This window comes from Bombyx mandarina, chromosome 01 (assembly GCF_030267445.1).
Source record: "Bombyx mandarina strain Sakado chromosome 01, ASM3026744v2".
Taxonomy (NCBI): Eukaryota; Metazoa; Arthropoda; class Insecta; order Lepidoptera; family Bombycidae; genus Bombyx; species Bombyx mandarina.
Window position 1 is genome coordinate 2647299 of NC_143208.1, and position 14600 is coordinate 2661898.

At 42.1% G+C, this 14600-nt stretch overlaps 1 protein-coding gene across 3 annotated transcripts in view; it reads right to left on the reverse strand.

Moving 5' to 3' along the window:
• acj6 (abnormal chemosensory protein 6) overlaps positions 1-14600 on the reverse strand; it is a 97066-nt gene that overhangs the window by 14505 nt on the left and 67961 nt on the right. For all 3 annotated transcript variants that reach the window (XM_028179309.2, XM_028179328.2, XM_028179320.2), the window contains exon 3: positions 8262-8444. In XM_028179309.2, coding sequence (XP_028035110.1) covers positions 8262-8444 — 183 coding nt within the window. The remainder of the gene's footprint in view (positions 1-8261; positions 8445-14600) is intronic.

Sequence of the window (14600 nt, forward strand, 5' to 3'; positions counted from 1 at the left end):
GGTTCGTGGGCCATAAAGTAGGCATTAAGGAACCTAGCCGAACCCTCTGTGTTAGGGGACTAACATTTTTTGAAGAAAAAATAAATAATCCAAGTAAATTAGATTTGACGTATCTCTCGTCTATGATAGTCTTATACTCTATAGTGATATAATGAAATACTTTTTATAGGATTTTATATCGACGCTTGAAAGGCAAACGTGACTAAGCGACAATGCGTGAACTTTACAGTAGACTAGTTTAAAGTTGAAATACCTGAAAAAAATAAAATAATGAATCTAGCTGTAGTAGAATGTATCTAGTAGCTGTAGGATTGAAATGATTTGAATAGACCTAGAAATATATTTTTTTTTGCGCATCGAATATGGTTATTGCCTATCATTTATGTACAAAGCAGTTATTGTCGCTTAGTCACGTTTGCCTTTCAAGCGTCGATATATTGAACATACAGAGCTATAATGTCACTTATGCGATTCTTGTTAAAACTGAACTGAGTTTGAGAAAATCCATTTTTTAATAGTTATTAGTGAGATGTTTTGCTTTTACTGATTCTCTTCCCCCTAAAGCTCTTCCCTCAACCTATACAATAAAAATAAAAATTCTTTAGTCGAGAAAAACGATATACATAGTTGTATTAAGATGTTGATTTTTCAAATTCTTCACCTGATAAATTAAATAATTTGCATAGTGACGTTATAACACTGCAGGTGCGATATTTTGAAACGATAACGACTTCAGTTTGCATTTTGTTGATATTGCTGGTAGCGTATTTGAAAAAAAAAATTGAACCATCATCTGAAAATTACCGAATTGTTGTTTTAAATAAAAGCTGATTTATCGTGACAATTTCATAATTCAATTTCAGAATACAGACATTTCCAAACGAAAGCAACATTAAAATGTATTGACATAAATAGAAAAAAAAAAAAAAATCTATGATATTAAACATGCAAATGCGACATTTTCAAATCGATTCTAATACGAACGAAATTATAGTGTTGTCCACTTAAATAAATAAATACTTTAACATTCGATGTAAAAGACTAAGATGTGAATTGAATATGCGGGCAACGTTTAACCGTACGCAAAGCCCATTTATATTTAAAAACTATTTTTGAACGAGCCGACTGTGTTATAAATTATTTATGAATTAAGATCTCACTGTTACATTTTTTTTTTTCGTTTGCCCGTCCTTGTGTAAATACGACAAGGAAACTTTAAAAGGTGTGGGTTGCCAGCTACGAAGGTTCCCTTTGCTATTTTGTTTTAAAGATATTTTTTTTTATCTGTTTGAAAAATGTCCGCGTTCTATTTTCGATTTTTTGTGTAAAAAACTTTTGATTTCGTTGTCAATATTGAAGGATTACGTACGTAGGCAACGTGATTTTCAATTGAATGTCTTATGTATAAAGAGTTCTGATTTTTTTCCAAACGAGACACTAAGGGTAGTGATAGTTCTATAAAATACATATATTTTTATTTTTATTTAACTTCGTCTTTTTTCGTCTAAATTAGAGAACAATTAAAACCAGTTAACACCACTTCAGGAGTAAGAGAAAACGTACACCAGCTATTGTGAGTTTATATTGAGGATTCATTGCTTAGATTTAGTTTTTAGTTATTTTAGTTAAATACTTTACTTAGATTTAGTACTTTTATTGCTTAGATTACAAGCCACGTTTCATATACTGTAATGTAATTACTGGGGCCCAAAAACATCTCAGCCTGAACGCCGTCACTGATGCCAGAGCTTTGAAATCGAATCTGCTATTGTGCAAAGGCTGACCCACCCTTCAACCCGAAACGGATTACTGTTTCGCGGCAGAAATAGGCAGGGTGGTGGTACTTCTCTCCGAACAGGCCTACCGTCGAGTTCGGGCATTTCCTGGGCGAGATCGGGGCGATTGCTCGCCGCCTCGCTCCTCGTCCAGTGATTCTCGCGGGGGACCTCAATGCGAAGTCTATCGCATGGGGCTCCCCCCGCTCGGACGCTCGTGGTAGGCTACTGGAGAGGTGGGCGAACGCGGCCGGCCTCTGTTTGTTGAATAGAGGGTCGGTTGCGACGTGCGTGCGGTGGCAGGGCGAGTCTATTGTGGACGTTACGTTCGCGAGCCCGGCCATCGCGCGCCGTATCCGCGACTGGAGGGTTTTGGAGGGGGCGGAGACGTTGTCAGATCACCGATATATTCGGTTTGATCTCTCCGCCCGCTCCGCAGTCGCGGACGCCCTCGGGGACCACCCCCGTGGTGCGTCCCGGTCATTCCCCAAGTGGGCACTGAAGCGCCTGAATAAGGAGCTCCTGATGGAAGCCTCTACAGTGGCGGCGTGGGCGCCCATGCGTCCACACCCGGTCGAGGTCGAGGGCGAGGCAGGGTGGTTTCGGGACACGATGCGTCGCATCTGTGATGTGTCGATGCCCCGGATCGGCCCTCGACTTCCTAATCGCCAGGCGTACTGGTGGTCGCCCGAAATTGCGCAACTCCGCGTGGAGTGCATTCGGGCGAGGCGCGAGTGCGCCAGGCATCGCCGCCGCCGCCTGCCGCGGCGCAACGATCCAGTTGCGTTCGCGGCGGCAGAGGCCCGGCTGCACGCCGCATTTCGCGTCGCACAGAGGGCACTGCAGCTGGCCATCAGAAGAGCCAAGGATCAACACATGGAGGGTCTCCTGGAGACGCTGGATGAGGATCCGTGGGGGCGGCCCTATCATATGGTGCGCAATAAAATGCGCCCATGGGCCCCCCCGATCACGGAGCGTCTCCAGCCTCAGCAGCTGCGGGACATCGTCTCGGCGCTGTTCCCGCAGGAGCGGGAGGGATTTGTCGCGCCCGCTATGGACTCGCCGCCGGAATACGACGGCGAAGTCCCTGCCGAGGTGCCCCATATAACGGGGGCGGAGCTCCGTGTGGCCGTGCGCAAAATGTGCGCGAAGGACACTGCACCCGGCCCGGACGGTGTCCATGGCCGGGTTTGGGCCTTGGCTCTTGGTGCCCTGGGGGACCGACTCTTGAGGCTTTACAACTCCTGCCTCGAGTCGGGACGGTTTCCTTCATCGTGGAGGACGGGCAGACTCGTGCTGTTGAGAAAGGAGGGGCGCCCGGCGGATACTGCTGCCGGGTACCGTCCCATCGTGTTGCTGGATGAGGTGGGCAAGCTGCTGGAACGCATTCTGGCAGCCCGCATCATCCAGCATCTGGTCAGGGTGGGACCCGATCTGTCGGCGGAGCAATATGGCTTCCGAGAGGGCCGCTCAACGGTAGACGCGATCCTTCGCGTGCGGGCCCTCTCGGATGAAGCCGTTTCCGGGGGTGGGGTGGCTTTGGCGGTGTCACTCGATATCGCCAATGCGTTCAACACCCTGCCCTGGTCCGTGATAGGGGGGGCGCTGGAACGACACGGAGTGCCCCCCTACCTTCGCCGGCTGGTGGGTTCCTACTTGGAAGACAGATCGGTCACGTGTACCGGACACGGTGGGATCGTGCACCGGTTCCCGGTCGTGCGCGGTGTTCCACAGGGGTCGGTGCTCGGCCCTCTTTTGTGGAATATCGGGTATGACTGGGTGCTGAGGGGTGCCCTCCTCCCGGGCCTGAGCGTAATCTGTTACGCAGACGACACGTTGGTCGTGGCCCGGGGGGGGAGTTTTGCTGAGTCTGCCCGTCTTGCTACGGCTGGGGTGGCGCATGTCGTCGGCAAAATCAGGAGATTGGGCCTCGACGTGGCGCTCAGTAAATCCGAGGCCATGTGGTTCCACAGGCCCCGGAGAGTGCCACCTGTCGATGCCCATATCGTGGTTGGAGGCGTCCGTATCGGGGTCGGGGTGCAGTTGAAGTACCTCGGCCTCATTCTAGACAGTCGTTGGACCTTCCGTGCTCACTTTCAGAATCTGGTCCCTCGTTTATTGGGGGTGGCCGGCGCGTTAAGCCGGCTCCTTCCCAATGTTGGGGGGCCTGACCAGGTGACGCGCCGTCTCTATACAGGGGTGGTGCGATCAATGGCCCTATACGGGGCGCCCGTGTGGGGCCAGTCCCTGGCCGTGGGGGTAGCGAAGCTGCTGCAACGGCCGCAACGCACCATCGCGGTCAGGGTCATCCGTGGTTATCGCACCATCTCTTTCGAGGCGGCGTGTGTACTGGCTGGGACGCCGCCTTGGGTCCTGGAGGCGGAGGCGCTCGCTGCTGACTATCAGTGGCGGGCTGACCTTCGTGTACGGGGCGTGGCGCGTCCCAGCCCCAGTGTGGTCAGAGCGCGGAGGGCCCAATCTCGGCGGTCCGTACTGGAGTCATGGTCTAGACGGCTGGCCGATCCTTCGGCTGGTCGTAGGACCGTCGAGGCGATTCGCCCGGTTCTTGTGAACTGGGTGAATCGTGACAGAGGACGCCTCACTTTCCGGCTCACGCAGGTGCTCACTGGGCATGGTTGCTTCGGTGAGTTCCTGCACCGGATCGGAGCCGAGCCGACGGCAGAGTGCCACCATTGTGGTTGCGACTTGGACACGGCGGAGCACACGCTCGTCGCCTGCCCCGCATGGGAGGGGTGGCGCCGTGTCCTCGTCGCAAAAATAGGAAACGACTTGTCGTTGCCGAGTGTTGTGGCATCGATGCTCGGTGACGACGAGTCGTGGAAGGCGATGCTCGACTTCTGCGAGTGCACCATCTCGCAGAAGGAGGCGGCGGGGCGCGTGAGAGATGCACAGGCCCGCCGCCGTCGAGCGGGGGCCAGGGAGGCGGATATCGCCCAAGCCCTGGCCCTCTAAGTGTTTCGGGTCCCCTCACATGTCGGCCTGGGGACCGGCGAAGGGGGCCTAAGAAGACGACGTGCAAGCAGCTCTGCACGCGTTTTATGCATGAGCATCCGGGTGATGGAAGGCCGGCTATCCTCAACCCACGCTGGTTCTGACCCAGCGGGGTATTCCGTAGGATAGACCATTCTAACCGGCGCCATCTAGGCGGGCTTCGGATAGCCTGCCGACCGAGAGGGCTGGTGGTCGTGGCGCCGACGACCGCCAGTCCGGCGTCCCGAGGGGGAGGGTGATGGGAGAGATGTGCTCCGCACTAAACGCTTCACTTTCCCCCCTTTGCCTTTTCATGAGTTTTGTCTCATGCGAGGTTTGGACGTTGGTTGTTGAGAGACAGGAGGTTTTAGTCGGTTCGACTCCGACATGCCCCGCCCTTCATCCCCAGTGAAGGGCGGAAGTCCGGCGATTTCCTCCTGACAAAAAAAAAAAAAAAAAAAAAAAAAAAAAAAGGGTGGTGGTACATTACCCGCGCGGGCTCACAATCCAACTAAGCTAAATTAAGTTTTGCGTGTTTGATTTTCGATGTTATTCCGTCATCGTATGAGTCAATGCTGCGAACGTGTGAAGTACGCATGTTCTTAAAAAAAAAAAAACATTGTTTTATCTCCACGCCGTGAACACTTCAAATTGGTTCACAGTTCAAGACATATGAGGCTACTAAAATAAGTATTTATGATTAATGTACAATTACCTCAAAAAAATGAATAGTCTTTTTGTTAGAGTTTTGGCTTCTCGAACTAATTCTTTGTACGCTGCACTCGTCTGAAGATTTTTAGTTTATTAAGTAACATAGATATCGTACCTCGCGACTGTCTAGAATTTGGGTGTAAAGTACCATCGATTTCTCGAGAGATTTGCAGAGGAGACACGAAAATATTCGCAACCCAGGTCTAACGCCACCAGTATTGGCAAAAATAGCTCCAAAACAAAATGAAAAAATGTACCTACGCGTTTGTAATTGTGTCCAAAACGGTTCGACAGAGTACTTTACCGTGTTAAATCGCTTCTTTGCTCCGAATAATCAAGGAAACTCTGCGAAATTATTGGTCGGTCGAAGATTCTCCTTGATTTTTTAAATATTTGTTGTAATTTTTACTGTGAAATGATTTGTTTTCAAAGCCAACTAATTTATAATTACCATATTTCGATTCGTTTTCAAATAACATATTATTTCGTAAACATGCCTATTTGACTTAACTAAGTCGGTACAGAGCACTTGGACTGATTGAGTAATAATGAATATGTAATTTTAAAACCATTAACAGCACACAACTACACACAATCTATTCACAAATGAAACAGTTTTAATACGACAAAAAAAAATACAACAGCAAACAAAACACGAGTCGTACAATCGTTCACATTACGTCGGATAGTGCATAAAATTACCCAATTTTTATAGCACAAAGAACATATTTCCCATATGTAAGAGGTCGGGCCCCTCCGGGCGTGTCCCCTGAGACTCAGCCCTCCTCGCTACCGATACTACACCTAAAGATTTCCTCTACAACGATATGGGGAATATAGATGCATTTATTATTATTATTTATGCGCGCACAGAGGCGCGGACCGGTTGAATTTCTCAACATTTTACGACTCCGCCTTATTTTTATCGATGTTAAATTCGATACAAATGATTGGTATGGATTCCGTATGATGTAAAGGGTCCGCCGGATAGAGCCTCGCGAAATCGTAACTCGAATCTCGAATCTTGTTAAGTTAATGTATGATCTGTTGATTTGCATGCTTTCATGTTTCATTTTATTATGATTATATCTTTAAGGAAATATTTTCTCGCAGGTTTTTGGGGAGTTTTGTAGCTTACAGCTTACGTTTTGCATAGATTAGTCACAAATTTACATAGTTAAGGTTAGTTAGTATCTTTATCTTATAGGTGATTTCAATAATTAGTTAAGGCGGTATTTTTAAACGTCACCATAAAATATATCCATAAAGTAGCTAAAGCCTAACCATATTTTATCTAGTTTTGATGAGTGGAACACATAATTAAAACTAGTTTTGCAGTTAATATCAAGATTTAGAAAATGTGATAAATAAATTGAATGCTAATCATAGCTTGTGAGTTCATTTTACAACTCTAATGATTTGTTAATGTTGCATAATAAAAATAGCTATTATCTGTTTATTGAAAACTCAGTTCTAAGCGAATTTGCGAAGTAGCTCCCCCTTAATGACGCAGTTAGGTTTTGACTTCTAAAACGAACAAGTTTTGTCTTAGCGGATCGTTTAGTAGGTACTAGACTCTCACTAATTAACTATTATCTAAACATCTATTACTAAACTCTCAACTCAACGGACTAAGCTCTGGATTTTTTTATTGCCCTTGTAGACAGACGAGCATACGGCCCCCCTGATGGTGAGTGGTTACCGTCGCTCATGGACTTCAGCAATGCCAGGGGCAGAGCCAAGCCGCTGCCTACCGCTTAATACTCTCCACAAGCCTCGTTTGAAGAAGGACATGTCATAGCGCTCGGGAAACACCGTGGAGCGGAGCTCATTCTATAGCCGGATGGTACATGGCAAAAAATACCTCTGGAAACGCACTGTGGATGACCACAGTGGCTCCACGTCAATTAAACTTTAGTCAACCTCTTCCGACAAGGCAATCGTCTTTTACTTCTATAAAACCTTCATGATGCAGATCTATTGATTATCTATGAATTATGGACTCTAGAGAAATAAGTTAAAAACTAAAATAGATAGTTATTAAAAAAATTAAGAAAAATAACGCATCATTTTTCTAATTAAGCTCTTTGTTAGTACTTAACATTGAGACGAGATAATAAATGACAAATAGGTAATAAAATAATGATTTAATACAGATACATGATACAGAACAGATATTGATTTTTTCATGTGACATTAATAGAGCACTCTAAAATATGACGGCTAATTTCAACATTCACCTTATTTTTGAGATAATTTGGACAGTCCGAGATTCCTGATTAACCTATTTTCAGGGAACTCTGAAATAAAAGTGGGAATAAAGGCGGATGAGGATAATCATAAAATGGTTTATTTATTTATTTATTGCATAGATGGGTGGACGAGCTCACAGCTCACCTGCTGTTAAGTGTTAAGGGTTACCGGAGCCTGTAGACATCTACAACGTGAATGGCGCCACCCACCTTGAGATATGAGTTCTAAGGTCTCAGTATAATTACAATGGCTGCCCCACCCTTCAAACCGAAACGCATTACTGATTCACGGCAGATATGGGCAGGGTTGTGGTACCTACCCGTGCGGACTCACAAGAGGTCCTACCGCCAGTAAAAAGGTTAGAGGGACGTGCGAAAAAAAAAAGGTCCGTCAACTCTTCGACCTCTCATATGATGCGGACGTTCTGGCCGCAGTAATTCTCTAATTCTTGGCCTTCTGTAGCAATTTATAAAATCTAGGTTTGTGAAGTATCGCACGTCACGCGGATGTCTTAACCAAAAGCCACACTACCTGATGCGGCCTCGCGTTGTGAGGGGGCGGTCCCCCGACCCCATGATGGTAGACCATGTCGTGCTTCAGCTGCGGTAATGGTGGGCCTGGCTGTGGTCCCGATTGGTGCTTCCCGATGTCCACTGCAGCTAAAGCCTCCGCTCTGCTAAGAAGACCGTCGTTTAGGCCACCGAAGATATCACCCTGTTTGTCAAACAAAAGAAAACTGTTAGGCTATTGAAATACGGTCTTCTCATTCATTTAAATACCCTGTGGCGCGACAAGCCATAAACTATTCTATTTGATATTAACATAGTCGTTACCTTTAGTATAACTTCTGAAAAAGTGATATATTTCCTATTTACACTTCACTTGATGAGTATTTTAATCTTATAGAGTTATATACTCGATTTTAAAAAACAAAATCTTACTTCAACATAAAATGTCTGTTGTCTGTCTGCCCGAATGTCATAGCTATTTTCCTTGTAAACATTAGATTCTACAAAAAACACACTTTGGAATGTATGCGTATTCTATTAATTGCTAAATATAATACGTTGATGTTAAGAATAATACCTTTATTACTGGTATTATATGAGTGTAGTATTACAGAAATGTAAATTCATCATATCCACCCACATAAGAGGATTAAGATATTTTTGAAAATAATGTTTCTAAAGTTCTGAGAACGTAGTCAATTATAACTAACTATAAATTAAGTGATTTTAAGATTTTAAATTCGTAAAACAGAAGTTCGATTTTAAAGCTTAACTAAATAATTTTTACAAAAGTTTTAAGCACGCAAAAATTCTAAATGAATAAAAAAGTTGAACACTTTTTTTTTTGATTAATTGTAAATTTCAGACAAAACGCAGCTTTTAAATAAATTTATTTTTTTAATCATTATGAGTTTGTCAATTTTGATCGTGAGAGTTTATCCCAACTTCAGAACCTGTAGGTACGTACGATACGATATGAATACGATACTATAATGTACGATATGAATATATTCAAAGACAGTGTCAGAACGCTTCTTTCAAAAAGCGGCGTGTCACGATAGCCCTCTTATCGTGGTCGTCTGACGGGACAAGACATAACCACCGTCGCCCTAATCATGTATTCTCGGATCCAACGAATCCACTATCGGCTTTTAAGCTCTCCAAGCACCTGTTATCGTTCGACGTGCAGCCTAGCCCATAGACTGAGTAGAAACTTAACAGTGAGAGCGCTGAGGATCCTCTCAATAGGTCACGATTCTGATCCGTCAGTAGATTCAGCGGAACACTGGTCTTGCTAGTGTTAGAAAAATTGCCTCAGGTTGACCCCGTGAGTTCATGTACCCGTCCGAACGTACCTGAAATAACCCCTTAGGCTACCGTTGAGGAGGAAAAAAGTTGATATAATAACATCAACTGATCTGTTTTCACTAATCCGTAGACACAGCCCACTGATATCTCGTCGGATCTTCTCAGTGGGTCGAGTTTCCGATCCGGTGGTAGATTCTGTGAAGCACGGCTCTTGCTAGGGCTAGTGTTAGCAACGACCACTGGTTAGAGCCCCGTGAGCTTACCTACTCGCCCGTTGAATCTAGTATGACCCCTTGAGGTCACTAGAATAGGTAGGTTTAAACAAAAAAAATATAAAATTTTCAATATTAAAAAAAAATGGCATTCTATTTTGAAAATTCATTTATTTGTTTATTTATTCGTGTTTTGTTTTCACTGCATTTATATTATTTTCATTAAAATTTATGTAGTTCTGTTGTGGTAGCAATTTTCATAACTAGACAAAGAGTGTCAAAGACGCGAGTCTGTTCAATAAATTAATAAGTGTTTGTTTGTACCGACTTTGAATATTGATAGACATAAAAATTAATAGCTAATGCTTACACATCTTTTATTGGGCCTTCTTTTTGTACATCTTCGGTGGTTTCTTAACCGTTTATCTGATTGCTGTGATCTGTGATCTACGACAGAGTTTGTGTAGTTTTGACATCATAATCCCTTGCCGTAATTTTGGGTAACTGTTCCAATACATCCTTTAAGTGTATAAATACATACAGGGTGTATTTTTCACGATGCCTATAGATTTTATTAAGCACGACATCAGTCAACTATCAATCGCATCACAATGACGACTACGAGTATTATACATATCAAACGTGTATGCGAAATTGTTCCATTGCAGTAATCGGTGGGGGGAACTTACCCCCGCGGGGCCACAGATGCGTCTAGACTCGAACCTGTACGAACTCGTCTAAGTGGTAGTCATTAAGCCGGTGCATAAAAACTAAACGTGAGCTAAGAAAATGCGGATAAACTTAGAATTTATTGCAATATCGATGACAATAGTTTGCGGGATTCGAAGGTAATTGAAAGGGAATCAATGATCATAGAGTATACTTTGATTTCGAATACGTAATACGATCCATACTCTTTTAATGTGAACGTTGGTATAGTTGGTTGTTTGTTATTTAATCGCACGAAATAAGATTAACGAATTTGGATGAATATCCGCACTAATATATTGTATAGTCTGGATCAGTATGTACTTTTTAATCATTTTATCATGGCAAGTAAAAAGATCTTGGCAACGCAAAGTAGGTACATGCTGTAATAACCCGGTCACCGTCCTCGTCGAACCTGTCGCTTGCGACGAAGGGCTCGACGAGCGAATTAACCCATAGACACAGCCCACTGAGTTTCTCGCTGGATCTTCCCAGTGGGTCGCGTTTCCGATCCGGTGGTAGATTCTGCGAAGCACTGCTCTTGCTACGGTAAGTGTTAGCAACCGGAGTGTTAGCCCCGTGAGCTCACCTACAACATTAGGGCGAAGCTGAAATAGCCTCTCAAGGCTATCAGCATAGGTAGGAAAAAAGAAAAAAAGAAAAAAAAAGCTGTAATAAATACAGTGGTGGATTCGCGAGTTTGGCTGTTAATTGATCTAAGATTGACTGGTAGTAGTTATGGATGAGAGAGTGATACAAACAATTCAGGGAATATATAAAGTGTCTAATTGTTTTTGAAATTTAAATTTGACGCGGACGAATCCGCGGGGCACTATTTGTATTAAACTAAGGATAATATAATCGTCTCGTTCATTTCGTGGTGCTTACTTCTGTATAATTACATATGTATATCGCAGATCTTCGGAATTAGAGATCTGGCTATACATGTTCATGTTTGTGTCTATCTGTCACTTATCACACCTGGATAAAGCAACATGGCCGCCGCTGATTTTGGAACATTCGGTTTTAGTTTAGTTTAGTTTAATTCAAGGATTTACAATTTGAAACCAATATGGCCACGTTCACGTAAGATTACGTATGCCAAAAAAAAACCCATTTAATGAAATAAATAAGATCAATGTGGAAATTCATAATTCCAAAGCCGGAAAATTATAATCTGATTTCCTCTTAGCGACACATTAACACGAAATGTCTAATACCATTTCTTGTAATTCATCGTAATGTTGCTAGATGTAGAATTTTCTAGATTTTTTTTAAATACATTGCGAATAAAAATTTACGTAAATTGTTTTTTTTAAATTATGTTTCTGTTCTAAAGTTCTTCTTTTAAGATGAATTTTAGTTGTATTCATTCATTCATTAATTCATTCATAAACAGTCCACAGTCGTCCACTGCTGGACATAGGCCTCTCCCAATCTACACCACTGAGCCCGGTCTGCGGCTCTCCTCATCCACTTCTTGCCGGCCACTGTGCGGAGGTCATCGCACCACTTACCCAAGGGCGTCCCACGTTACGTCTTCCGCTGCGCGGTCTCCACTCGAGAACCCGTCTGCTCCAGCGATCGTCAGTCCTACGGCATATATGGCCAGCCCACTGCCACTGCACTGACTTTAGTTGTATATCACAAAATAATATATTTGCCCAAAAGTTTTAAAAAAAGACTTGAACCAAAATAATTATTTTATTTAAATTTATTTATTTAGACTTTCAAGAATGGAATTTAAATAATCTTAAGGGTTGAATAATAACATGACATGTTAATTTAAAAATATTTTAACATTACATTTCATATGTTCTTTTGTACGTTTCACAAGACACAATATTTTGAGTTATTTTCGGTAACACAAAAATATGAAGTCTACAATAAATGAACATGGGAAGTAATCGATGACATTTGTAAATTAGCACTTGGTCAAGTTCGTGCCTTTTAATTTTTTCGATGTAAGACCAGAAATTTCAGTGCAATATAGAAATACCATAAAACTATAGGCTAAGCTTTGAGATTTGTCAAACAAGCGAGATAGCACCTCAACATCTCAAGATTGTCTCTACATATACTTCAAGATGTCGATTATTTTTGTATATTTATTTAAATTCTAGAATTTCGATAAAAATCCAGTAATAATTCTGTAGTCGAATGATGCATCTAATAAAATTTCTGCGTGTCCAAAATAAAAGGTTTTTTTTTCTTTAACACATTTAACACACGGCAACACCGTTTCAAAGACGCAATTCGTCGGCAACATCAAAAAGTCATGACTCGGAACCCACGGTCGAGGACAGTTTTTCCTGTATTAGTTTAAATTATTTATGAGCTGGTTTGACCCTGGTTACTGGGAGGAGAAGATCTACGGATCTAAAGAATTAAAAAAAACCGTATAAGTGAATATCTATTTTTGATAATTCAAATATTTTGTTGCCCTATGTAAATCAATCGCTCGAAAAGTAAACGATTAGGGTGATTTTTTTTCGTTGCATTCATAATTGTCAGGACAAGGTGTGAATGAAGATTTTTTTGGAAAATTATCATTCTGTCAGCAATAGGTAGTCAAAATTAGAAAATTATTATTAGACAAAATTAGCTCGACGTTACTTCCCGTAACCACTTTACACCAAGTTGGCTTTAGACTCGTTCATCCACCTACGTAATAAATAAAAACACGGAATCAGAATTTTGAATTCAACTATGAAGTGGTATGGGAGTGGCCATTGCTATTTTGCGGGTTTAATTTTATGGATTCGTGTTGTTCCATTTTGGAAGCCTAAAAACGGTGCTCGATTATATAATTTCTTAATTTAAAAAAATAAAACTTACTCGAACTTTTACAATAACACCGAAAGTCTTACCGATTGGCATTTGAAAATATTTTCTATTAAAAAAAAGCAGTAACGGGCAAATGAATTTATCCAATGTTTTAAAGGATTCGTCTGTCCCAAGTTGAATTAGTTCGACTGTGACGCGTCACGTCGGTCAAACTTTACATTTTTAAAGTGAAATAAAAGCTTTTTGATTAATTGCCCCTGTCCGTTTTCATTCAATTGTTTTCTCTTTTCGAGATTCCCATTCGAAAGTTTTTATTGAACCGAAACTTTTGAGCTTTCGTAATAATATACCATTATGACTCAATGATCCACCTAGTATTTGATATAAACATACACAGCTCAAGAAGTAAAATCATGGGTAGTTACGAGCTCGCAATACCTCCGCATATAAATATGAAGTTAATTAACTCATTTATTGGAATAAAGTTTTAAGAGTCAAACATGGAGACAACTGCTATGAATTAAATCAGTAGGCTTTATAAAATGGTATTGAAACGAACCGTAAATTCAGAAGAAAATTAATTTAAATTTAAATTTGTATAACTATTTAACTTTTACTACAAACCGTTTTTATGAAAAATTATTTTGTTTTGAAAACACAATATCGCTACGGTTTTTTAAGTTAACTTTAAGGCAACCGTAATCGTATCAAATGTTCAGTACAAGCCATTGGCAAGACGCCCCTAGCCTGCCGTGTGGGTAGACTAACAAGCAGGCCGTAGGGATGCTACCTTATACCGAATTTTTCGACTCATTTTCTTTAAATACGAAATACGTTAATGCGTGATTGCAAACACATCCCCAAAATTAATTTCCTTTAAATATTTCCGAGCGAAATTACAATTCTCAGATACAGGGGCAAATTGGTATATAAGTAGCTTGATATATGTGAATTAAAAAGCAACACCGAACGAATGTAATAGGAATATCTGTATCAAAACCAAAGCTCAGTTAATTACTAAATACTAAGTAAATACTAAGCAAAGTGAATGCTTAATCAGAGCTGAGTCTGCTTACTATATATTCCATTAGTCTGCCTGACAGTAGCTATGCGAATCATGTATGATATTTGACAGATCTATCTTCAATTTTCTGCTTAAAATCCCAAAGTGACCGATGGGAAAGGTTTTTAATGGAACGTGCGCTTGTACCGTTGGTATAACAGGCGAACGTTCCACGTTACCAAATAGGTACATAATATGAACAAAAAATGGTCTTACTAAAAACAGTATGTATACCAACATTGATAGTGGTGTAACAGCCCTAGTAGGCGGTTTTATGGCGGCG